This window comes from Callithrix jacchus, chromosome 4, assembly GCF_049354715.1.
Source record: "Callithrix jacchus isolate 240 chromosome 4, calJac240_pri, whole genome shotgun sequence".
Classification (NCBI taxonomy): Eukaryota; Metazoa; Chordata; class Mammalia; order Primates; family Cebidae; genus Callithrix; species Callithrix jacchus.
The window spans coordinates 51,138,750-51,165,821 of NC_133505.1; the positions used below are offsets into that span (position 1 = coordinate 51,138,750).

The 27,072-nt window shown below is 37.4% G+C and overlaps 1 protein-coding gene across 9 annotated transcripts in view; it reads left to right on the plus strand.

Moving 5' to 3' along the window:
- UBR2 (ubiquitin protein ligase E3 component n-recognin 2) overlaps nucleotides 1-27,072 on the plus strand; it is a 125,345-nt gene that overhangs the window by 60,280 nt on the left and 37,993 nt on the right. For 7 of the 9 annotated variants that reach the window (XR_013534212.1, XR_013534213.1, XR_013534214.1 and 4 more), the window contains exons 12-26: nucleotides 2,826-2,989; nucleotides 3,078-3,177; nucleotides 5,579-5,707; nucleotides 7,182-7,365; nucleotides 10,852-10,913; nucleotides 12,146-12,256; nucleotides 12,968-13,033; nucleotides 14,445-14,567; nucleotides 14,704-14,767; nucleotides 15,679-15,803; nucleotides 18,344-18,396; nucleotides 20,513-20,615; nucleotides 22,766-22,814; nucleotides 23,227-23,381; nucleotides 26,366-26,468. Coding sequence is in view for 4 of the 9 variants with exons in the window: in XM_035295658.3 (XP_035151549.1) it covers nucleotides 2,826-2,989; nucleotides 3,078-3,177; nucleotides 5,579-5,707; nucleotides 7,182-7,365; nucleotides 10,852-10,913; nucleotides 12,146-12,256; nucleotides 12,968-13,033; nucleotides 14,445-14,567; nucleotides 14,704-14,767; nucleotides 15,679-15,803; nucleotides 18,344-18,396; nucleotides 20,513-20,615; nucleotides 22,766-22,814; nucleotides 23,227-23,381; nucleotides 26,366-26,468 (1,591 nt within the window). In the remaining 5 variants the exon portion in view is untranslated. The remainder of the gene's footprint in view (nucleotides 1-2,825; nucleotides 2,990-3,077; nucleotides 3,178-5,578; nucleotides 5,708-7,181; nucleotides 7,366-10,851; nucleotides 10,914-12,145; nucleotides 12,257-12,967; nucleotides 13,034-14,444; nucleotides 14,568-14,703; nucleotides 14,768-15,678; nucleotides 15,804-18,343; nucleotides 18,397-20,512; nucleotides 20,616-22,765; nucleotides 22,815-23,226; nucleotides 23,382-26,365; nucleotides 26,469-27,072) is intronic. The other 2 variants (XR_013534215.1, XR_013534216.1) reach the window with 1 other exon arrangement.

Consider the following 27,072-nt stretch of genomic DNA (forward strand, 5'->3'; position numbering starts at 1 on the left):
TTTGCAACTTTGAAAAATACACGTCTTTTGTCACCTTTTAGAAGTAGAAATGCCTGAATAACTCCCCTGGTTTTTGTTTTGGTTTGTTTTTTGGGGATTTTTATTGTTTTTAAGAGTCACGGTCTTGCTGTGTTGCTCAGGTTGGCTCAAGCAATTCTTGACCTCAGCCTCACAAGTAGCTGGAACTGTAGACGTGAGCCACTGTGGCCAGCTACTCCCCTGTTTTAATGGGACATTGGTAATGAACCACCCTAGTAGTAGCAGCAGCAGCAGCAGCAGTAGTAGTGACCACCCTATTATTATTTATTTATTTAGTCTTAATTGAGACAGAGTCTTGCTCTGCCACCCAGGCTGAAGTACAATGGCGTGATCTCAACTCACTTCAACCTCCACCTCTTGGGTTCAAGCAGTTCTCCTGCCTCAGTCTCCCGAGTAGCTGGGATTACAGGCACCCACCACCATGCCTAGCTAGTTTTTATATTTTATAGTAGAAACAGGGTTTCACCATGTTGGCCAAGCTGGTCTTGAACTCCTGACCTCAGGTGATCCACCCGTCTCAGCCTTCCAAAGTGCCAGGATTATGGGCGTGGGCCACCATGACCTGCCTATTTTTTTTTTTTTTTAATTTGACACCCAGTAAAGACAATTAGAATCCAATCCAATAGTGTGCAGTATGTGAACCATCTCTGGTAACATTCACCTGAAAGTAGAAACACTAATAAGTGCCTTGATTGGTGGGGGTTTACATTCTAACAGTATTAAGTTGCTCTCCACCAAACTTCCTTTTGCTGCCTGCTTTAGGTCCTGTAAGCTCAGTGGAATTGAATCATACTCATTTAAATTCCTCAAAACCAACTAATACAACAAACAACCTTAATCTTCACTGTTGAGGAAAATTTAACAGAAGTTTATCCTGTAAACTTTTGAGCTCCTTAGAGCCTAAGTCCTGGCAATGTGATGATTTAAGGATTTTTTCAACCAGAGAATCAAAAGCTAAGAAATTCTTTAAGTTTTCAAAGGTATACTTTGTAGATTTTCTACTTATCTGCTGACTTTAGAGTTTAACATCTATGTTAGAATACAGTTTTAATATATTCTTGGACTTCTGTCTTCTGCATTTTTGTTCCTACTTATTTGGGTTTTCTGGGTTTTTTTGTTTTTGAAACAGGGTCTCACTCTGTCACCCAGGCTAGAGTAGTGTGATCATGGCTCACTATAGCCTTGACCTCCCCTGCTCAGGTGATCTTCCCACTTCAGCCTCCTGGGTAGCTGGGAATACAAGTACCTGCCACCACACCCAGCTAATTTTTTTAGTTTTTATAGAGACAGGGTTTCACTATGATGCCCAGGGTGGTCTCAAACTCCTGGGCTCAAGTGATCCACCTGCCTCAGCCTCCCAAAGTGCTGGCATTACAAACGTGAACTACTATACCTGGCCTTGTCCTACTTTTTGATGAAACTTTCTGTTGCTAGTTATCTGATCTTGACTTATTCGAGACCTGCTTAAGTTGTCACCCAGCATCAATAACACTCTAGAATCCTAGGCGAGATTAGTTATTGAGGCTGGAAGATGTTAGGGAGAAGATCCATGATCTTTTGTATGTCAGAGTAAAAAAATGAAATATTGCAAGTAACATTGACTCTACTAGGGCAGATTAACACCATCAAAATGGCAAAGAGCAAAATGTTTGAAGTTATATTGTGTTATGGAGGGCATGAGGGGTGTGGCCTACATTGTAGGTAGAAATATAAATTGTTAAGCCTCTTTGTGGGAAAAATTTGGTGATATCATTAAAATTTATTATGTACATACTGTTTATCCAATTAATTCCACTTTAGGAAATTATTCTACAAATATTCCTAAAACTATACAGAGTGGTTATTTGTTGCAACGTGTTTTTTAATAATATAAAACTGGAAACAATCCAAATGTCTGACCAGTAAGGGCCTGGCTAAATAAAATCTGATACAAAAGTATACCTGGTTAAAAAGAATGAGGAGCATTTGTAAGAACTGTCCCATATCAAAATAAAAAATGTACAAAACAGTCTTTATATGCTATTCTTTGTGGGAAAGAGATAGATATAATACTTGTGTATGTATTATATACATACTTGTGTATACTTAACATATAATTTCTGTATTTATACATTTTATATGTATGTATATTATATATAGTATATACTCTATGATTATATATATATAAAATATATATATATATAATATATCTATATATATAATACACATATACCATCTCTGCAAGCAAGGAGCTGCTGTTAACAGGGTTTGCTTTTAGAAAGGAGACCTCAGGAGCTAGGAGACTTACTTTTTCCTGTTGCATTTAGTATTATTTACATGTATTTGCTTATTCAAAAAATTATACACACACACACACACACAAAGAAACAACAAAAAATTATCAACTAAGGAAATGAATAGAAAATATTGTTTCATACTGAGTTCTAGAGAATCTAAACGTAAACCTCTGGATCCTAGAATAATTATGCCATACCATTATAGGTGTCTAAATGTCTCAGTTAAGGAAAATTTGCAGCCTGATTCAGAGCCCCCACCCTGAATTATCTTTGAATAATGAGCCTTGGAACTGTCTTCTAACATTCTGGCATCTGATGTAATTGTTGCTTCATACACATGGCAATTGGAGTAAGTAATTGTTACTTAGAAATAGCAGTTATGCATTTATGACATATAGTTGTGTTGAAAAAGGTTTAAACTGAAAAAACTAAACAATGTGTGTGACTTTTTTTTTACTCTCCTAGTACATAGTTTTTGATTACCATGCATTCTGATACATTTCGTTTTAGGCTCGAATGCTCATCACAGAAGAAAACCTGATGACCATTATCATTAAGACTTTTATGGATCATTTGAGACATCGAGATGCCCAGGGCAGATTTCAGTTTGAACGATATACTGCTTTACAAGCCTTCAAATTTAGGAGAGTTCAGAGCCTTATTTTAGATCTCAAGTAAGTTTTTGTTTCATTATTAAACCAGTTGCAACTTGTAGAAAGTCAATGTTTATGTTAATTGCCACTGTCGCTTTATCTTATTCAGGTATGTGTTAATTAGCAAACCAACTGAATGGTCAGATGAGCTGAGGCAGAAGTTCCTAGAAGGGTTTGATGCCTTTTTGGAATTACTAAAATGTATGCAGGTATGTAAAAAACTGTTACATTTTTCTTTTTCCTTTTTTTTTTCCCTCTTTTCTCTTTTTTTAAGAGATGGGGATCTCACTATGTTGCCCAGGGTAGAGTGTAGTGGCTAGTCCTAGACATAACCATATACACTACACCTTTGAACTCCAGGGCTCTAGCAATTCTCCTGCCTCAGCCTCCTAAATTGCTTGTGACTAGAGGTGCAGGCACAGGCCCAGCTTCTTGGTTGTTGTTGTTCATTGAAATGAACAGCTTTCTGTGTGTGCATCTTTTCATTTTGTGCACATTTCCAAAAGATCAATTTGGATGGCTGTAATTCGGACCAGGAAGCTCCTCTTTAATTGGAGATTCTTAGAAAGGTATGGAGCAGAGGAGATCCCAGCAAAGATTTTTTTTTTTTTTTGAGACAGATACTCGCTCTGTCGCCTAGGCTGGAGTGCAGTGGCGCAATCTCAGCTTACTGCAAGCTCTGCCTCCAGAGTTCAAGTGATTCTCCTGCCTCAGACTCCCGAGTAGGTGGGGTTACAGGTATACACCACACATCCAGCTAATTTTTTGTGTTTTTAGTAGATATGGGGTTTCACCAAGTTGTCCAGGCTGGTCTTGAACACCTGACCTCAAGTGATCCCCACATCTCAACCTCCCAAAGTTCTGGGATTACAGGCATGAGCCACCATAGCTGGCCTGTTGTTTTTTTTTTTTTTAGACACAGTTTTTCACTCTGTCGCCCAGGCTGGAGTGCAGTGGCACAGTCTTGGCTTTGGCTCACTGCAAACTCCGCCTCCTGGGTTTGTTCGCCTACCTCAGCTTTCTGAGTAGCTGGGATATCAGGTACCAGCCACCATGCCCTGCTAATTTTGTATTTTTAGTAGAGACAAGGTTTCACCAAGTTCTCGAGGCTGGTCTCAAACTCCTGACCTCAAGTGATCAAGCCTGCCTCAGCCTCCCAGCGTGCTAAGATTACAGGTGTGAGTCACTGCACCAGCCACTTTTGTATTTCTTTTGGTTTCCACTAATGGTCTTTTTTTTAGAGATTACAAGCTTTTTTTTTAATATGCTTTCTTGGAAGTCAAGCATATAGTCAAGTTATTTGAGAAACTGTAGTTGTTTTTTATTTTGCTTTTTAATGTTTCCATATTTCTTTTTCTCTCCTTCATGTAATATTTATATAATACAGTGTAGACCTTTTTCCCCTGTTCAATTCTCTTTTTAGGAAACAGCCCTATATACAAAACAGAATCTAGAAGTAGAAACCAACAGGTATATTTAACCAGTTATAACTGTAAGAAGATAGGTGACGTCTCTAAAAATCTGAGCAAGTACTGTTATGATTTCTTTAGTAGCCACCTGGCTTTTTTAAGAAAAGGAATGACCAAAGTTGACTTATTTTTATTTTTATTTATTTAAAATTTTTTAATTTTTACTTTATTTTATTTTTGAGGTAGAGTCTTGCTCTATTACCCAGGCTGGAGTGCAGTGGCGTGATCCTTACCGCAACCTCTCTCTGCCTCCCAGGTTCAAGTGATTCTTCTGCTTCAGCTTCCCAAGTAGCTGGGATTATAGGCACATGCCACCATACCTGGCTAATTTTTGTATTGTTAGTAGAGACAAGGTTTTGTCATGTTGGCCAGGCTGGTCTTGAACTCCTGACCTCAAGTGATCCACCCACCTTGGCCTCCCAAAATGCTGGTTATAGGCATGGGCCACCATACCTCACCTAACTTACCATTTTTAGGGAACATTCTAGTTCCTAGGTTGGGTGGTAGTTCATGGGTATTTATTATAATACTACTGTGTTTTTCATTTATCTATAAAAACAGTAGCTCCTTTGGTCATTTTTGATACTTGAAGTATTCTGTATTCTCTATTATTTAATAAGTTCTGACATGTAGAGTAGTTAGGCTAGTTTCTGAACAGGAATTTTAATTAAAAGCTGTTTATTGTTTTGCCATCTTTCAGGTTCTATGAAAACTTTTAATTGCATATTAGGAGATACTAAAACTTAACTATATTATAAAGTACATTTATAAATTCAATAACATTTTAAAAGCTTTTCACATTTCTTTTACAATTTTTTTCTATAGACAGTAGAACTAAAAAGGATGTGAAGGATTATTTCAGTGAAATATTGAAGTATTTTATTGCCTAACACAAATCTAGAAGATACCTCTGAAATAATGCATTTACTGGAATTTTTTAATTTATATTTTAGAGAATATTATATACACACATAATTTTAAAGGCTATTATTTCTCATAGTACTTGAAGTTTCCTGTTAAAACTTATACCTTCTGTGTTTTTATAATCAATATATATTTCTTCTACATTACTTCTTAGGTTTCCATATAAAAGAACAACTATAATTTTCATTCATATATAATTTTTTTCACTTCCTTTAAGGGAATGGATCCAATTACACGTCAAGTAGGACAACATATTGAAATGGAACCAGAGTGGGAAGCAGCCTTCACACTGCAAATGAAACTAACACACGTCATTTCAATGATGCAAGACTGGTGTGCTTCAGATGTGAGTCTCTTCTGGGCATGGGGAATAAGAGGAAAATGGAGGAGGGAGGAATAAGCAGAATCCTAAGTAAATTCTGAGGAGATCTGGAGAAAATAGTGGTGATGCTTAAGTTCATCAAACAGCATATTTTCCTTCTCCACCTATAAAATTTTAAAATTCTACAGCTTTAGGAAAAACTTGAAAAATAGAGAAGCAAATAATCCAAATTGTCTCTTCCCTAATGTAACTATCTTTGTTGTTGTTTTTTTCCATAATATCTTCTAGACTTTGAGAATATAAAAACAGTAGTTTATAAATGTATTCAAAAAATAAAGTTTTATTATTGGTACGTTTGTCCTGTCTTAAAATTATTTAGGCCTTCCTTTGGTGATAAAGTCTAGATGAGAGCCTGTATACTTTAGGAGATTAGAGAAAGTTTCCGTAAGGTCTGAACAATGTGTAAAAGTTATGGAACAAAGAGTAAATGATATTCCTGAGAAGACAGCTGCATTACAGTCTGTGATGTCAGGGACTAGGATAGTCCCAGGAGCTATAGAAAGGTCTGTGATTGGAGCATAGAGGTAGAGAACAGAGATTTGGGCACAGGAGTGATTTTGCAGGGCCTTGGCCATGAAAAGAAGTTTGAATATAATTTTCTTTTCTTTTCTTTTTTGGAAACAGTGCTCACTCTCTCACCCAGGCTAGAGTATAGTGGTACAGTCCTGGCTCACTGCAGCCTTGACCTCCCTGGACTTAGATCATCCTCCCACCTCAGCCTCCCGAGTAGCTGGGACAACAGGCAAACACCATCACACCTAGCTAATTTTTTTATTTTTTGTAAAGAAAGGGTTTCACCATGTTGCCCAGGCTGGTCTTGAACTCCTAGGGTCAAGTGATCTGCCTCCCTCAGCCTCCCAAAGTCTTGGAATTACAGGCGTGAGCCACCACACTCAGCCTGCATTTTATTCTAATTGAAGTGGGAAGCCTTTAGAGATTACCATCTCTGTTAAATTCCCTGCTTAACTGTTGCCCCCTTTATCCATTTTCCATTCAGTGACATGATTCAATTTACATGTTTTTTTAAAATTGCTCTGTATGGAGGAGAATGGATGAAGGGGGCAAGAGTCGAAACAGGGAATTTAATAGAGAGATGCTTGGCAATGCCTTGGAGTTACTAGAGATGGAGAAAAGTGGCAAGTTTTGAGAGAAACTTAGAAGATGAAGTTGCCAACTTGATAATAGATTGAACAATGGGGAATGGAGGAAAGGAGGGTATTGGAATAACTTCTAGATTTCCACAGCTATATGGGTAAATGTATCATTCACTGAGACGGGGGACATTGGAAGAGGGACCAAGTTTGGGAGGGAGGACTGAGTTTGGTTTTGCCCATATTGTTATTTGAGGTACTTATTCATCATTGAATTCGAGGTGCTTATTCTATATTGTAGAAACTCAACCTTTTGAGTAACTTACAGAAAAACCCCTCTTTTCTAGGAAAAAGTGTTAATTGAAGCTTACAAGAAATGTCTTGCTGTGCTGATGCAGTGTCATGGTGGTTATACTGATGGTGAACAGCCAATCACGCTAAGCATTTGTGGACATTCAGTGGAAACTATCAGATACTGTGTTTCCCAAGAGAAAGTTAGCATTCACCTCCCAGTTTCTCGCTTACTTGCAGGTAAAGCATTTCCCCTAAAATAAAACCTTAAAATTGTCTTTTAAATTGTTATTTGTGGTTAATATCTGTGAATACTTACTTTCTGTCTGTCAGACATTATTCTGTGATTTTTACATCATTGACTTGTCCAGTCATCACATAGTCCTGTGAAGTAGGTATTATTATTAAGCTTGCTTCACAGATGGGAAGACAGGCATAGAGGGTGACTTGGCTTTAGTAAGTCACACAACAAGAAAGCATAAGTTGGCATTATAAGGAAGTTTGGCCCCAGAGGCCATATTTATAGCCATTATGCCATAGTGCTTCTTTAGACTTAACTACAGATACCACGTTTGATCATTTAACTGAATCTAGCTTAAAAGTCTGTGTTGTTGGCAAGTACTAGAGCCAGTAAATAAATGAATAAATAATAAATAAAAGTCTGTATTGTTAACATCAAATTAATCTGTTGCTTAAGCAATTGCTAATAACTTAAAGCCACCCTAGGTTTTCTCTTCTTTTTTTCTCTCCCTTTTTTCTATTCTCCTTTTCTTCTCTAAGCTGTTTCTTTTTTTTTTTTTTTTTTTTTTTTTTTTGGAGATAGAGTCTCACTCTGTCACCAGGCACTAGGCTGTAGAGCAGTGGTGCAATCTCGGCTCACTGCAACCTCTGCCTCCCGGGTTCAAGCAGTTCTCCTGCCTCAGCCTCCCGAGTAGCTGGAACTACAGGCACACACCACCATGTTTAGCTAATTTTTTGTATTTTTTAGTAGAGAGGGGGGTTTCACCATGTCAGCCTGGATGGTCTTGATCTCTCGACCTCATGATCCGCCCGCCTTAGCTTACCAAAGTGCTAGGATTACAGGCATGAGCCACCGCACCCAGCTGCTATTTCATATATTTATTGATAGCCTCTTATGCAACAGGTCAAGAACAAGGCCATAATGGGGTGATAATTCTTTTAATTTCAAGTAGTTGATCTATAAGTCACTTGTAATTAATTAGTAGAATATCTGAAGCTGTCATCTTACAGTGGCCAAAGACTTTGAATATACACTTGATCCATCTCTGCAGACTAATTTCAGTACAGCTTTTGTATTTCTTGATTCTAGTTATTCTTGTCTTGCTCACACCCTGGTGTTTTCTTTAGTTCCATTTTAATTCAGAGAATAGAAATTCTGAAGGTAGATATTTTTACTCATTGTAAAAATATGTAGTTCATGTTAAGTTTGTGGCTCAGTAGCTTAATGTGATTGAGGGTATGTTTTTTTATTTGTTTTGTCTTTTTCTTGAATACATTGTAGAGAATTTGTTTCATTTCTTCCTTAAATGTTTGACAGAACTCACCAGTGAAGTCATCTCATCTGATGCTTTAGTTTTTGGAAGGTTATTAATTATCAACTCCGTTTCTTTAATAGATACAGGCCTGTTTAGGTTATCTGCTTCTCCTTGTGTGATTTGTAATAGTTTGTATCTTTCAAGGAATTGGTCCATTTCATCTAAGTTAACAAATTTGTGAGCCTAGAGTTGTTAATAATATTCCTTCATTTTCCTTTTATGTACATGAGGTCAGTAGTAATGATTCCTCTTTCATTCTGAAGGCATCTTTTTCATTGTTCTGATACCCATCTCCCACTGATAGATCCTTGCCATGGGTATATTATGGAAGTCACAGTCATTTAAGATAATTACTTACTCTGAGGCTTATAAAGTTGTTATTCTTAGACATCTGAATATTAAAATGGTACAATAGACCATTACCTAGAATGAAATCATGATCATAAGAAGAACTCTCTCTTATTTCTAAAACTTGTTCAGGCCCAGTTTTTTTTTTTTTGTAAGTATTTTGAGCAAGTGAACTGTTGATCCTCAACACAGGCAATTTATAGCATGGTGTTTTGGAAAAGTATTGGATAGAAGGCAAGAAAGCGAGGCATGCATGGGGAAGTAGCACACAGGCATGGCTGCACATGCCCTGCACATTCCCTTAAAAAAAGTGGGGGTGGCCGGGCGCGGTGGCTCACGCCTGTAATCCCAGCGCTTTGGGAGGCCAAGGCTGGTGGATCACGAGGTCAAGAGAGCGAGACCATCCTGGTCAACATGGTGAAACCCCGTCTCTACTAAAAATACAAAAAAATTAGCTGGGCATGGTGGCGCATGCCTATAATCCCAGCTACTCAGGAGGCTGAGGCAGGAGAATTGCCTGAACCCAGGAGGTGGAGGTTGTGGTGAGCCAAGATCGTGCCATTGCATTCCAGGCTGGGTAATGAGCAAAACTCCGTCTCAAAAAAAAAAAAGTGGCGGAGGGGAGCAGGCAAGAAAATGAGTAGTGAGTCCTGTCTCCAAATGAGCCTCTGATCTCTTCTGCCTTTAAAAACCTAATTTTATGAGAGGAAGCTGATGCTGGTAGTTATCTACAGTGAAAAAGTCAATACTCTACAAATGTACTAATTTCTGCCTAGGTTTTTACTTCCCTCAAAGCTGTTGTGTGAATATTTTTGAGTATTCATCTCATTGTATTTGATAAACCTTTGCCTGAGTGCTTATAATCTAATTGGAAAGCTTAGTAAACCTACCCAAAACAGTTCATAGACAGTCGGAAGCAAGTGCTAATAGAGCTTAGCAGTAAATGTTGAGAATAAGCTATTATAATGGCATTAGTTAGATACAGGTTTCCCTAGATGAAGAAAGCCTCAAACCAGGCTTGAGCAAGTAGCCAGTATCTACTGATAAGAATTTAAAGGGTGTCCTCTGTTTAAGTAATATCACAGACAGAACACATTCAGAATGAACTGAAGGCTGGGTACAGTAGTTCATGCCTGCAATGCGAGCACTTTGGGAGGCTGAGGCCAGCAAATCACCTGAGGTCAGGAGTTCGAAAACAGCCTGGCCAACATGGCAAAAGCCCATCTATGCTAAAAATACAAAAATAATAGTTGGGCATGGTGGAGTACATCTGTAGTCCCAGCTACTCTACTTGGGAGGCTAAGGCAGGAGAATCTCTTGAACACGGGAGACAGAGGTTGCGGTCAACCAAGATCCCTTGAGTTGACAAACTAAAGAGGCTTTGATCCTGAACCAGAAGTTCTGGGGAACTTAATTCAAAGGTCAGTATCAGTGCAGACTGTGAATTCCAGGGCCAGTTTCTCTGTTCAGTGGCCAGAAAGATCTCTCACTACTATGCTTTAAATGGGAACAAACTCCATGGCCCAGTGAAATATAACTCTTAACATTGGCATAACATGTATATAAATTGTTTTGATAGCTTTTAAAATGTCCTCAGTGTATATTAGTAGATACAACTAAGACTAGTTCTAAGTGTGCCTTTGATAAGAGATTCATGAGAAGCATTAAAGAGCTTCTTTTATTAATATAGTTCATTTTATATCTTATTGGTAATTTGATAGGTTCCCAAAGAGAAAAGAAGTTAAAGTTGAGTGAATATGTAGGGTATTTTTCCTAAATGATTTTTACTCATAGAAATACTGTTTTTTGTTCTTTTATGCAGGTTTACATGTATTATTAAGCAAAAGTGAAGTGGCATATAAATTCCCAGAGCTCCTACCTCTAGTAAGTGGTACTAACATTTAAAAGTGAATACCTATTTATTATGTTCCTTGTATTTGAAATCACTTTGAAACATATTTTTAGTTTGGGTTCCCCAGAGAACAGAACCAGTAAGATATGTGAATGTGTGCGTGTAAATAGGGAGACAGAGAGAGAGAGATTTGTTTCAAGGAATTGGCTTATGAAATTATGGGGAATGAAATCTGCAGGGGAGCGGACTGGCAGACCGGAGAGACCCAGGGAAGAGTTGATGTTGCAGTCGGGTACAGTGGCTGTCATAAATGCATAATTCCTTCTTCTGTGGGGGATATCAGTCGTTTCTGAAGGCCTTCAACTGAATTGATGAAGCCCACTCATGTTTGGCGAGTAACCTGTTTTTGTTTGTTTGTTTTTTTAAACAGAGTTTCACTCTGTCATCCAGGCTGGAATGCAGTGGTGCCATCTCAGCTCACTGCAGCCTCCGCCTCCTCGTTCAAGGGATTCTCCTGCCTCAGCCTCCTGAGAAGTTGAGAATATAGGCACCTGCCATCATGCCCGGTGTTTTTATTTTTAGTAGAGGTTTTTTTAGTTTTTAGTAGAGACAGGATTTTACAATGTTGTCCAGGCTGGTCTCAAACTTCTAATTTCAGGTGATCCATCTGTCTCAGCCTCCCAAAGTGCTGGGATTATAGGCATGAGCCACTATACTCAGCCAGTCTATGATTTGAATGTCAATCATGTGTAAAAATACCTTCATAGCAACATTAGATTGGTGTTGACCATAAATGAGATACTGTAGCCTTGCTAAGTTGATACATAAAACTAACCACCACACAAACATATCTTAAAATAATTAAAATAAATAAGGCTGAGTGTGGGGGCTCACACTTGTAATCCCAGTACTTTGGGAGGCCGAGACCGGTGGATCACCTGAGGTAAGGAGTTCAAGACCAACCTGGTCAACATGGCAAGACCCCCTTCTCTACTAAAAATACAAAACTTAGCCAGGCATGGTGGCCCATGCCTGTAATCCCAGCTACCCGGGAGGCTGAGGGAGGAGAATCGCTTGAACCCGCGAGGCCAAGATTGCGCCACTACATTCCAGCCTGGGCAACAGAGTGAGACTCTGTCTCAAAAAAAAAAATTAAAATAATTTATATTGTGTTTTATAAAAGCTTTTATCCCTATCAACCAAACTTCTTTATAGCATTGAGTGATTTTTTTGTTTTCTGTTTTTTTATTTTTTGTATCTATAGAGTGAACTTAGCCCACCCATGTTGATAGAATACCCTCTTAGATGTCTCGTTTTATGTGCCCAAGTACACGCCGGAATGTGGAGAAGAAATGGGTTCTCTCTAGTAAACCAGGTAAGTGTTTTCTAATTCTATGAAGAGTTTTCATTCCATTTTTGGCTTCTGTGAATGTTGTAATTTTCAGTGGACTTAGTAAAAGCTGAGTATCTATATTGTTTGAAAGGATAAATGTAATAAAAAATTCTTAGGACTTTTATTCATAATTTGTCAAATAATATCAAAAGTAAAAATGAACAACAGTGGTCATAATTTTTACTTGGAATAATTTTTTAGAACAAAGTTGGATATTAAAAAATAATAAAAATCCAGATTTTATCTATTTAAATTAAATTGAATTAAAAAATAAAAGTCCTTTTTAGTATAGCTATAAAATTGAGGTTTACTCTTTAGACCTCACAGTACGCTTGGAATGAATTTTTTTTTTCCGAGATCAGACAAGATCTGGCACATTTGGAGTGATATGGCCGTAGACAGAATTTTTTTCGCTCCTGTTTTTGGTATCTCCTAACCTTCCTGAGACAACGTTTTACTTTATTCAGAGACCCAGCGAGTTAGCTGCAAAATATGAACCAGAACATGATCACTGTAATGTGAAAATCTGTAATTAATTAATCTATACGAAGATAATGTTCATTGTTAGAGAAACCACATCACACGCGTGCACACATTCTTACTTGTACAAACTTGTCCTTGTGGGGAAATATTGGGAGAGAGAGCCTTAACCAACAAAAACTATTAACTCAATATAATTACTTATTTTTTTAGATTTATTACTACCATAATGTGAAATGCAGACGTGAGATGTTTGACAAGGATATAGTAATGCTTCAGGTAATGAATTAAAAGCATTGAACTTAAAGGTCGTGGGGAGTCTTTTTCTTGTTATTATTTCCATAGAATCCAGTCAGTTGTGATCACTCCCAAATCTATAACTCCAGCCTAGCCCTGTCTCCCAAGCTCCAGATTCATATGGCTAACAGCCTTTAGATCATTTCTATCTATATTTCCTAGGCATACTTCAGATTAAACGTGTTCAGAGTAACTCCTCATATTTCCTCCATACCTTCTTCCTGTCTTCAGTTCCCTACCTCAGTGAATTGTTCCACAGTCCACCTAGTTGCTAAAGTCATATACCTTTATTGTCCTCTGGTTCTTTAACTAATTTTAAACCTCGTACTTTAAACCCCTTAAACTAATTTTCAAGGACTTCCATACTTAACTACATTGAAGTTCCCAGCACTTGCCATATTCTCATAAATCGTAAACTGTGCATATTTATTTCTTTTGCTCCCTAAGTTACCCACCCCTCTCTTTTCCATTTACCTAGCTGACTTATTCTCCTGCCTGTCTTGGTGTTTACTTTAGCATCACTTCCTCTGGGAATCCTTCCCTGACACACTAAAACTTCGCTACATGTCCCTTTTGTGAGCCCCCTAGCATGGTATTTAGCCCTGACAAACACTCACAACCCTGGATTGTGATGGCTGTTGACTCTGCAGCATCCTACCGGCACCCCACCAAACCATAGCAGTATATCTTGTTTCTTTTTCTGTCCTTTTTGCCTTGCATAGTGCTTGTCACACAGTAATAGTTCTCTGTTGCTACTGAATGGATTTAGTCATTACAGAAAAATAAAGTCAAGAAATGTATATTTCAAAAAATTATTAGTTCAAAACAAATTAAAATCTAGGTTGATTTATAATTTATACAAATGGAATTAAAAGAGAACTGAAACTCATATTTCAAAGCTGTCACTTCAGTTAGTGTAATGCTTTCCAGAAAAAAATAGGTTGAGAGATTCTGATAATAGTTTAATATTATCTATATTTTTAAAATACTAGAAGGTTAATTAACATACCACATTTCCCTGAGTCCAGACAGTGATCAGAGAACCCCAGAATAAAATTTTGGAACTGAATTCACAGGAATACAATTATTTCAAGGCACTGGAAGGAAAGAGAACTCATAGTCCATGTTACTCTGCTGTGTGGGCTTAGGTTTGGGGCTTGTTTGTTTGTTTGTTTGTGTTTTGTTTTACCAATTTAGATTCATTTCTACACTTGTCAGCTACCACAAGTAGGGATTGAGGCTAAATGGATTTTTATCTTTTGTTGGGATTGATGAACCTTTTAGGATTGGTAAACTGCTTTCTCTTGTGCAAGCCAAACTATCACTAATGTTTAGTGGCCCCTTTGACCTTCCTCTTTTCCTTTATCTCAAACATTAAAAAAAAAAAAAAAAGACAGGTGTCTCCATGATGGATCCAAATCATTTCCTGATGATCATGCTCAGCCGCTTTGAACTTTATCAGATTTTCAGTACTCCAGACTATGGAAAAAGATTTAGTTCTGAGATTACCCATAAGGTAAGACCATGTTTTATGAAACTACAACACATTGCTAATGAAGCATCTTTTCTTCTTTTTGAATATGTTAATTCTCTGAGATTATACGATATGCCTATTCTTATCTCTGAACTTTATCTTCCCTCACTTGTTATAGGATGTTGTTCAGCAGAACAATACTCTAATAGAAGAAATGCTATACCTCATTATAATGCTCGTTGGTAAGTTTGAATTGTTGGAAGCATTCATTATGTTGCAGTTTGTAGTAGCACATAGTTTGGAATTTCTGACCTGTGTTTCCTGTGTTTTGAGAGGATACTCAGGGGAAGTGAATTGGAATATTCCTCTTTTTCTCCCCTCTGGTTACTGTAACATTGAGAGTAACAGCAGTGTGGTGTTTTGGAAGAAGGAGAAAATACAACTACTGAAGCAGAATAAACTGGAAGACTCTGTTTTGCAGGGTGGTGGTGGGGTGGGGACAGGAGAATTTAGCAAGCAAACAATAGGTTATTTAAGATCTATTTACTCTTACTTTATATCTTAACTATGTTTTTCTCCGTGGGTTTGTGGTACAAAAGTATCTTCTTCTTGACTTCAGATACAATAATTCCAAGCTAATGGAGACCTATGGCTAATAGATGTGGATCTCTTTCCTTATTATCTATATTTTCTGTCTTTACTACTGTTTTAGAACCCCTATAGTCCATAGAGCAAAGAATCCTGGCTACTGTCAGGAGATGATACCAATGAAGGTCTCCAAAGTTGATGTTTTATTTGCCACTAGATAGAAGGGGAAAAGAAGGCTCTCCCTTCTTGCTCCCCCGAGGAGAATAGGGTAAATGCAGTCTCCTTGACTACATTTAATCCCTTCCCACACTTCTGATCCCATTCTTTTGAAACCGCAGGAGAGCTCTCTCCACTGCCTAAAGCCTGCACTCAGGTGTTGGGTCTAAGATGCAGAAGTATGGTCAGGAGCTGCTCTCTCCCTGGCTTGTTGCCAGAACAGTCCTTGCTTTCTCATTGCTCAGAGAGACTTAGAGAAATAATAACATGCTGCGTGAATTATAAGTATATATCACAAGAGTATTGTGATTATGTTAAATGTGTGTATATACACTCTCATTTTTGACAGGAGAGAGGTTTAGTCCTGGAGTTGGACAGGTAAACGCTACAGATGAAATCAAGCGAGAGATTATCCATCAGTTGAGTATCAAGCCTATGGCTCATAGTGAGTTGGTAAAGTCTTTACCAGAAGATGTAAGTACCTACATTTCTAAAAACTGTAGAAACCTTTCCCTGCCTATCAGTCTAGTATGTATAGATTTATTTCTATATACCTTTCTTATAAATTGTAAAATCTATCATTATGGGATGTGTATAATTTCAGTCACTCTTATTATAAATAATTAGAAAAAGAATAGGAGTAGAAAACAGAATAGGAATAGAATCTGTTTCAATAAAGACTTGAAGAACATAAGGACACTAAAAAAAGGTAAGCTCAAACCTTAGAACTAATGTCTGTACCCCACAGAAAGAGGTCATTATAGGGTCTTTAGTGCAAAATTGCCATGGGTATGGATAATGCTTTATAACCTAGTATATTGAGGAAGGGAGTCAGAAGTACCTACTCACATATGTTGAGTAGAATAAATAATGTTTTCCACAGCTTTTTCCTACTTGGCTTCCAGAGACTCACTGCAACCTCCCCCACCGGGGTTCAAGCAATTCTCCTGCCTCAGCCTCCTAAGTAGTTGGGATTACAGGCATCTGCAATCATGCCCAGCTAATTTTTATATTTTTAGTAGCGACAGGGTTTCACCATGTTGGCCAGGCTAGTCTCGAACTCCTGACCTCAGGTGATCCACCCGCCTCAGCCTCCCAGAGTGCTGGGATTACAGGTGTGAGCCACCACGTCCAGCTGAGACTCTTAATGAGGAGCCCTTGTTTTATTTTAGTGAATGTAAAATAGTAGTGACAAGGACACTCATAGGTTAAATTGCAACTGTTTTTCCTTCCAGGGGTCATAAGTTTCTCACCAATGTATTTTTCAGCCATGGGACTTTTCAGAAATTCAACCCCTATAATTGGAAAGGGACTTTATTTTCATTGAGGTTTTTTCAAAATGTTTACCTTAATTTGAAACATAGATTGAAACTTTCAACCTTAATTAACATTTATTTTTCTGGGATTTCAACCTGTCTTATCTTCGTTGCATAGTAATACTTTTAAACTTTGTATTATAAATATTTAAAACATCTATAGAGAAAAAAATATATAACAAAGCCATCACCACCTTCAATGGATGGCCAGTCTTGTTTCGTCTATACCCCAACCACTGACCTCTGTGCCCTACTGTATTACTTCCTAGAGAATACTATATTTACCATTTCATCTATAAATAGGACTATATATATCTAAAACACTGATTCTCAACTGGGGACAGTTTTGCCCCCCAGGGGACATCTGGGAATGTCACTACTCAGGCCAGGGTGTGGGATGCTAGTGGTGTCTAGTGGGTAGAGGCCAGGGATACTGCCAAACATCCTGCAATACCAAGGACAACCCCCGACAGCAAAAAATTATCTCATCTGAATGTCAATAGTGCTGAGGTTGAAAAACTCTCATCTAAAAAATGAGGACGCTAAAAAAAACCTGTCTTTATATTATCACACTTTTATAAACAGCAATTTATATATATATTACAGAAACATTTATATATCTATATATCTATAACATATATATAATATATACTTTATATAGACATATTTTATGTAGATATATAATATATATATATATATAAATGTATTATATATATTTGTTGTTGTTGTTGAGACAGAGTCTGACTCTATCGCCCAGGCCAGAGTGCAGTGGGACATTCTTGGCTTACTGCAACCTCTGCCTCCCGGGTTCAAGGAATTCTCATGCCTCAGCTCCCAAGTAGCTGGGATTACAGGCACATACCACCATGCCCAGCTAATTTTTATATTTTTAGTAGAGACAGACTGTCATCGTGTTGTCCAGTCTGGTCTCGAACTCCTAGTCTCAAGTGATCCACACACCTCAGCCTCCCAAAGTGCTGGGATTACAGGCATGAATCACCATGCCTTGCCAATTAATGAATAATTTCTTAATGTCACTAAATATCTAGTCAAGATAAAAATTACTTGTACTTCTTTAATGCAGGAAGTAAATCCCAAGTTGTTCAGTTAGGAATCAGTTATAATTTAGTCTAAACTTTAAGGAACAATAAAATTTCAGAAAGCATTTTTAAAGTGGTTTAAACCTTATATAAAGTGATTGTAACTGTATTTCCCAAACGTTTTAAAGAATTATTTATTCACAGAATTCCTATTAATATCTTGTCATGAGTGAGATGTGATTTGGGAAGTGCTGTTGTACTGAAAATATGGACAAGAAATTAGTGCAACTATTTTGTAAAATACCAAAAGTATTTTATGTATTTTTTTAAAAATGTTTTATATACTTTATTTTTCATTTAATTCCTTTTAGAAAGCTCTTACCTTGATTCCATATGGTAGTGACTTTTTAAAAATCATAAAGTTTTATCTATTTTATGTATTTAAAAATAATATATCAATTTAAATGAACATCAGCTTACCAAGTAAGTGTGTCTAGTTTTGTATTAATCATTATATTTGCTATGGAATCCTCATCTGTAAAAATGAAGATAAGGTGTATCTACCTCAGGTTATTATGAGGGTCAGTGGGATAAAACACAATGCTGAGTGCTAGCAGTTATTATTAACATGAAACACACTTGTGTCCTGTACCTTTAGGAGAACAAGGAGACTGGCATGGAGAGTGTAATAGAAGCAGTTGCCCATTTCAAGTGAGTTTACTTCCTATTATTTCACATTCTTTTTTTTATTTTTCTAGTACATTCATTTTTCTTAGAGTGTTTTCTTTGATGGAACTGAGAATAAAGTTGCATCTTTCAGAGAGTGACAGACATTTTCAAATTACAGCTGTGAATAAGATTTCTCACTGACATTGCACTTTTCTGATCTTGCCCTATACTCAGCAACATAAAGTAACATTGTGAGGGTTTTCATCACATTCAGAATAGGTGTTCATAGCTGATGGTTTCAAATAGTAAAAATTAACCTCAGCAGTGATCTAAGTAAATGCATCATAATTTCTTAAAACTGCTTTCTTTTATTTCCTTTTGAATGTGCCGCCTAAATTGTGGGAAAACATTCCTAAACAGTCTTTGCCAATCAATAGACTGGTTTATATCCTTCAAGTTGTTGAGGCAGTTTCTTAAACCTGTTTTTTCCTTGCTTCCTATCCCAATGACAATGTCTTCATTTTTTTTATTTCACTATAAATTTTTGAAGATAGACAGTGTCTTTATTTTTTGTTGGTTATAAAGACAATACTTGCTTTCAGAAAAAATATTACCTGTAATCCAACCACTCAGATGATTTCTATTATTTTTAGATGTATATCTTTCTTCATTTTTTTTCTATACTTGGAACACATTTATAACAAAAAATTGGTTCATTTTATATTTACTATTCTATAATCTTTTTAAAAATTAAACTTTAATGGGATGTTTCCATATGTTTGTGTCTTTGGGGGGGTTTTGTTTTTTCCGGGGTTTTTTGTTTTTTACTTAATATATTTTGTCAGTACATATAGGCATACTTCATCCTTTTTCACTTGGGTCTTACTTTGTCACCCAGGCTGTGCAGTGGCATGATCTTGGCTCACTGCAACCTCCACCTCCTGGGTTCAAGCAATTCTCTTGTCTCAGCCTCCCAAGTAGCTGGAACTGCAGGCGCCCACCACCATACCTGGCTAATTTTTTTATTTTTAGTATAGATGAGGCTTTGCCATGTTGGCCAGACTGGTCTCGAACTCCTTGACCTCAAGTGATCCAGCCCACGTCAGCCTCCCAAAGTGCCAGTATTATAGGTGTGAGCTTTTTCACTTTTTTGTAGTCATATACTGCAATGTATCTAACCTCTTCCCTATTAGTGTAATACTTAATTTCCAGATTTTCTCTTATAAACAAATATTGAACACCCTTGTACATATAGCATTAACAAGTATATCTTTGACTGTGAAAGTGTTTTTTGAGGATTAGCCAGATCAAAATGAAAGTTTGTATTACATTTTGATACATACCTCCTAATTGCATTCCCGAAAAAGCAATTTACACTGACTAGCAGCATATGAAGAGTGCCCTGCAACTTTGTCAACACACTGATATGAGCAGTCTTTTAATTTCTACACATTAGATTGGTGAAAACAGTACCTTATTTTAATTTGCATTACTCTAACAGTGAAGTTCAGCATCTGTTTATGTGCTGATTGGCCGCTTATGTTTTTTCATACTTTAATCCATTTTTCTTTATGGTTGTTTGTCCCTATCTTATTGTTTCAATAGTATTTTTATATACTAGAAATATCAATTCTTATTTAATACATCACAAGTACTTTTTTCCAGTCTGTCCCTTGTTTTTAACTTGGTGTCATTTCTGTTTTTAAAACTGTCTCATTTGGCTTCTAGGTTTTATAACTTGCTTAGGAAAATTCTCTAAACCCCAATAGTGTACCTGCTTTTTTCCACTAAATAAAACTTAACATAGATGTCTTTACATGTGAAAATAGAGAAATTATCATCACTGTTAATGGTGTTCAATTGTTTAGAGATGTTGTAACTTATTACTTATTTCCTGTTGTTCGACTTTTTAATTGTTGCCACAGCAGTGCCCATCAGCTTCACTTGTCCAGTTAGGATAAATTCAAAGTGGGTGCGCTAAATAAAATGGATGCATGTAGAATTTGGATTTAGATTGCCGAATCAACCCACTGAAAATAGTTGTAACTTAATGCCCACCAGCAGTGTATGAGAACTCTGCTTTCTTGTTCTAATATCCGACTCTCATAAATTAGTGCATGGCTTTAGTAATAATATTCTAAGGTCCTTTCTTTCATAGGAAACCTGGATTAACAGGACGAGGCATGTATGAACTGAAACCAGAGTGTGCCAAAGAGTTCAACTTGTATTTCTATCACTTTTCAAGGGCGGAACAGTCCAAGGTAATTGGGAAAATTAAAAATGTAGCAGGGAAGGGTTTAATTGTTTTTAAGAGATGGGATTTCACCATGTTACCCAGGCGAGAGTTTAGTGGCTGTTCACAGTGCCATTATAGAGCATTGCAACCTCAAACTCCTGGGCTCAAACAATCCTCCATGTCAGCCTCTTGAGTGGATGGGATTACAGGCATACACCATTGTATCTGGCTTGGATTTTTTTTTTCCTAAACAACTTTTTACTGCTTTTAGGATACATTTTCATTGTAGGAAATTTGGAAAATATAAAGAAGAAAGTAGAAATTACTTAAAATACCCTCACCTAACATTTTGGAGTTTCCCCCTAGCATTTTGTGCATACATATATAAAATCTGTATAATACATACCTATATATATGGGTGTCGTTTTTGACAAGAAATTTTCAACCTGCATTATAATCAGTTAATCCATTTTACGCACATTTCAGAATTGGTGCTATTTAGCATGCTTTTTCATAGAGATACATGCAGTTTTTCTAATCGTTCCTAGGTAATTAAATTTTGCCTTTTTAGCAGGGCATGATGACTCATGCCTGTAATCTCAGCACTTTGGGAGGCTGAGGTGGGCAGATCGTTTGAGCTCAGGAGTTTGAGATCAGCCTGGGCAACCTGGTGAAACCCCATGTCTACTAAAAATACAAAAATTAGCCAGGTGTCGTGTCGTGCAGCTGTCGTCTAGCTACTTAGGAGGCTGAGATAGGAGGATCACTTGAACCCAGGAGGTCAAGGCTGCAGTGAGCTGCGATTTCACTCTAGCTTGGGCAATGAGAGTAAGGCCCTATCTAAAAAAAAAAATTGCCTTTTAGCAGTCTTCTCTTAAAATGCTTTTTCAATAAACAGCCTTAAAACTTAAAGTTTTTATTTAGTTTTTGATGAAGTCATAGAGTTCAAACCTAAATAAGTTGTATTGGTTTTGGGTTGTACATGTTTCCCTTCCAATTTAAAGTAATAGATAACTCATTTAGAGATTCTTTTAGTTGGAAAAAATTTAGCCTTGATGTGTTAATTTAGGGGAGGACTAGAACATTAAGGATAAATTTTTTTTTCTTTGATGTGAAACAGGGTCTCGCTCTATTACCCAAGCTGGAGTGCAGACATGATCTCTGCTCACTGCAGCCTCTGCCTCCCAGGTTCAAGCAATTATACTTCCTCGTCCTCCCAAGTAGCTGGGATTACAGGTGTGCCACCACACTGAGCTAATTTTTGTATTTTTAGTAGAAATGGGGTTTCACCATGTTGGCTAGGCTAGTCTTAAACTCCTGACTTCAGGTGATCCACCCGTCTTGGCCTCCCAAAGTGCTGGGATTACAGGTGTGAGCCACTGCGCCTGGCCTCTGTTGTATTATTTTCTGATTTTAGATTTTCATCCTTGTCCAGACATGGTGGCTCACACCTATAATCTCAGCACCCTGGGAGGCTGAGACAGGTGGATCACCTGAGGTCAAGAGTTCAAGACCAGCCTGGCCAACATGGTGAAACCCCATCTCTACTGAAACTACAAAAATTAGTTGGGCGTGGTGGGTGGGTGCCTGTAAATCCCAGCTTCTTGGGAGGCAGAGGCAGGGAGAATTGCTTTAACCGGGAGCTGGAGGTTGCAGTGAGCTGAGATCACGCCACTGCACTCCAGCCTGGGTGACAGAGTGAGACTCCACCTCAAAAAAAAAAAAAAAAAAAAAGGCCAGGCGCAGTGACTCACACCTGTAATCCCAACATTTTGGGACGCTATGGCAGATCACGAGGTCAGGAGTTCAAAACCAGCCTGGCCAACATAGTGAAAACCCCATCTCTACTAAAAATACAAAAATTAGCCAGGCATGGTGGCAGGTGCCTTATAGTCCAGCTACTTGGGAGGCTGAGGCAGGAGAATCGCTTGAACCCAGGAGTCAGAGGCTGCAGTGAGCTGAGATTGCACCACTGCACTCCAGCCTGGGCAACACAGCAAGACTCTGTCTCAAAAAAAAAAGAAAAGAAAAGAAAAGATTAAGAAAAAAGATTGGCCAGAAAAGATTTAAAAAAAAGAAAAAAGAAAATAATACAACAAAGATGAACTTATGTCACTAGTTTTAGATATGTTTTGTATTACTAATTCCCGGTCCAAATAACTTTATTTTTATTAGGCAGAAGAAGCTCAACGGAAATTAAAAAGACAAAATAGAGAAGATACAGGTATTTTTAATCTTTCTAAAAATTTTCTGCTCATCTTTTTTACTGGTTAAACATTGTTTCCATTAACTATGATGATTGTCCTTGGTGGAATGAAAGATTTGAATGTAAGCTTTCCTAGTGAATAACCTCCTATTCAAAGGAATAATAAATATGTTAACATAGAAATAGTGTGTACTAAGTCTCTTCTGGGTTGATTTTATCTCAGATCTTAAGAACTTCCTAGGGAAAAAGACTTCTGTACTGCTGCTACTTATATGGCTCTTTTTATGCATCTGACCTTGAGAAGGCAAAATAATAGCTTTAAGGTGTGTGTGAATGAATATTCTTTAGTTAAAACTATCAGAAGTAACAAAGGGATGGTTTTTAAAGCATGGTCTACAAAAGAAACCAATAGTAACAACTGTATTTTCAGCTCTTCCGCCTCCAGTTTTGCCTCCATTCTGCCCTCTGTTTGCAAGCCTGGTTAACATTTTGCAGTCAGATGTCATGTTGTGCATCATGGGAACAATTCTGCAATGGGCTGTGGAACATAATGGATATGCCTGGTCAGAGTCCATGCTGCAAAGGGTAGGTCTGAAGACATTTGTTATTTATATTTTAGCGTTTTATAGTACAAGCAAAATATTCTTGTCTATATCCATACACAGGAAAACTAGGCCAAAATGTATTGTGCTTTCCCAACTTGAAAATATGGTTACAGCTTTTGTGTCTGACAGTGAAAACAAGTGCCAGACAGATTTTTTTATACCACATGGTTGTTATTACCTCAGTCCTATTGCGCAATCTTTCTCTTCTTGCTTGGTCCTGGTCTGCATATATGTAGTACTCTGATATTGATATAATGTGTAATCTTTTATATACGTTTCTAATCTAATTAGTTTCCAAAACAAAAAACTTTTTTGAATCATTCATATTCTTATTTTGTAGTTGAAGAAACTAACAGAGACTTATGGTTCTATAGCTAGTTAGGCGGCAAGTCTGGAACCTTGTTTGTGTTGTTTTTGTTGTTGTTTGTGGTTTTTTGAAACAAGATCTGGCTCAGTCACCCAGGAAGCTGAAGTGTAGCAGTGCTATCTTGCTAACTACAACCTCTGCCTGGCTCACTGCAACCTCTGTCTCTGGGGTTCAAGTGATCCCTCCACCTCAGCATCCCAAATAGCTGGGATTACAGGCATGCATCATAACGCCTGGCTAATTTTTGTATTTTTGGTAGAGACAAGATTTTGCCATGTTGCCCAGGCTGGTCTCAAACTCCTGGACTCAAGGAGTCCTCCCCGCTCAGCCTCCCAAAGTACTGGGATTCCATGCATGAGCCACCATGCCTGGGCCCTTGTTTGTATTTTACTTTAATGTAAGTCATTCTTTATCTTACATTATCTCATTGGTTTCAAACAACATTCCTGTGAGTAGATACAATGTTTTTCCCATTGTTAGATGAGGAAGCCAAGTTTCAGTGATGTTCCATTAACTTCCCATATTACTCAACTACTAAGTGATATCATAATTATTCATTAAACAGAATACCTACGCTATGCCTTATTCCATGCTAAGCACTTTTTTTTTTTTTTACCTGTTTGTCACCCAGGCTGGAGTGTGATGGTGTGATCTCAGTTCACTGTAACCTCTGCCTGCCAGGTTAAAGCAATTCTCCTGCTTCCGCCTCCTGAGTAGCTAGGATTACCAGTGCCCACCAACACGCCCAGCTGATTTATTGTATTTTAAGTAAAGACAGGGTTTCACCATGTTGGCCAGGCTAGTCTCAAACTTCTGACGTCAGGTGATCCACTCGCCTTAGCCTCCCAACATGCTGGGATTATGGGCATGAGCAACTGTGCCTGGCCATGTTAATTAAGTACTTTGTATACAGTGTTTGTAATCCTCAGAACTATAGAAGGAAGCTGTTTTTTCCAGTGTTAAAGATGATGACATCAGCTCAGAGGCCCTCCCCGAGGGAATATACTAATAGCTTGAAAGCAGTAAAACCAGAATTCAGATTCAAATTTTGGAGCCTTTCTCCACAGCTATCATTCTTTCTTTTTGTCTCACTGACTAAGATGTATGTATTCTCATAATGCCCTTAGATTTATCTGTAAGCATATTTAAAGTGTAAAAGCATGGAGCTGTGGTATACTAGCTCACTACCAGTACAACTGTACTAGCTGTCGTGTACTGTCAGCATTATGTGAACAAAGATTTATGGGAAATAATGGAGGAAAGAGGTGTGAACAGTATTTACCTTACATGTACATTTGCGTTATGTCACCTAGTTCTTCCAAGTCTCTGACAACCACAGTCATCCCATGTGGAGGGAAAGATACAGAGACACCACACACATCTCCTTCAAAAACTGGGATACAGGCTGGGCTCAATGGCCCATCCCTGTAATCCTAGCACTTCAGGAGGCCAAGGCAAGTGTATCACTTGAGGTCAGGAGTTCAAGACTAGCCTGTACAACAGAGTGAAACCCTGTCTCTACTGAAAATACAAAAATTAGCCAGGCATCGCAGCACATGCCTGTAATCCCAGCTACTCGGGAGGCTCAGGCAGGAGAATCACTTGAACCTGGGAGGCAGTGAGCCAATATCATGCCATGGGCAACGGAGGGAGACTCCGTCTCACATAACAAGAAAACCAGGCATGGGATAAAAGCAGTAAAAAAACAGATACGTTGATACACTCTCTTAGAAGTCTGGTAAGGAATCTTTTGTGAGATACATTGAAGAACTATGAAGTTTATAAATGATATGGCAGTAGAAATAAAAGTATGTCTTTCTCAGATGATGAAGATTTAGTCCTTAGAGAAATTAAACTAGGTAGTGTCATAGACTGGATAATTACACGGTAGATACTTTTAGCTTTATAATAATTTGACCACTGATTCTTGGAAGGTTTTTTTAAGTCTGAAGTATAAGTATAGAATAAAACTGAAAATATCTATTATATGAATTGCTGGTCACAGCTAGTGGCAATTTTAGCTTACCCTAAGAATTTGCAATTGAAATTTCTTTCTCATTGAAGTAGAAAATTTTGTTTTCCTTGCCAATAATTCTTTATTAGAAAATGAACCTCAGTCTTTTCATTTAATAAAAATTAGTACTTCAGGGCCAGGCATGGTGGCTCATGCCTGTAATCCCAGCACTTTGGGAGGCTGAGGTAGGTGGATCACTTGAGGTCAGGCATTCGAGACCAGCCTGGTCAATATGATGAAATCCCATCTCTACTAAAACTACAAAAATTAGCTGGGTGTGGTGGCACATGCTTGTAGACCCAGCTACTCGGGAGGCTGAGGCATGAGAATCGCTTGAATCCAGGAGGCAGAGGTTGTAGTGAGCTGAGATAGCGCCACTGCCCTCCAGCCTGGGCAACAGGGCAAGACTCCGTCTCAAAATAAAGAAAAAAGAAAAAAAATTAGTACTTCAGATTATTTTTAATTGCATTTAATGTTTAATAGTTTATCTTTTTCAATAATTCTTTTTTGCTATTTCTTATAAAAATATGTGCTTGATTTTTTTTTAAATTATTGCTAAAAGTTACAAAACATTTTATTCAAGGTATTACATTTAATTGGAATGGCACTACAAGAAGAAAAACAACATTTAGAGAATGTCACCGAAGAGCATGTAGTAACATTTGCCTTCACTCAGAAGATATCAAGTATGTACATATGCTTTTTACTAAACTAACTCAAAATGTAAGTGATTTTAAGAAATCACTTAACCTCTTATTTAATCATATAGATTCTAAAAGGGTAATATTTAATCCAAATATATGAGGCTGTATGTACTCATTTGTGTCGTAAAGGTTCTGTATTAAACCCTGATATATTTTTATAAAAATACCTAGGGCTAAGTTCAAAGTTAGAGTCAGCTGTGGTTGATGTAAGATTCTACAGTATTAAAAGAAAAATTATAGGGGATTAGATTGTCATTTCATATAAAGAAACGTGACTTTTTAACAGAAGGCCAGAGAGTTTTTCTAGCTTTTTATTTTAGAAATTTCAAACGTATAGACAAGTCGAAAGAATTGTGCAGTAAACATCCATATACTTACTACCTAGATTCAGTAGTTTGCTATATTTGCTTTTATATTTACATACTTTCTTGAACCATTTGTTATAGACATAATATTTCACATCTCAAAGAAAAGCTTTTTGTTTATTAATTTTCAGAATCAGCCATTGGTCTGATAGTTTCTGCAATTGTGACAACTTTGAATGTTTTTTGTTCAGAGTTTTTAGAAATAGTATTCATGGATTTTT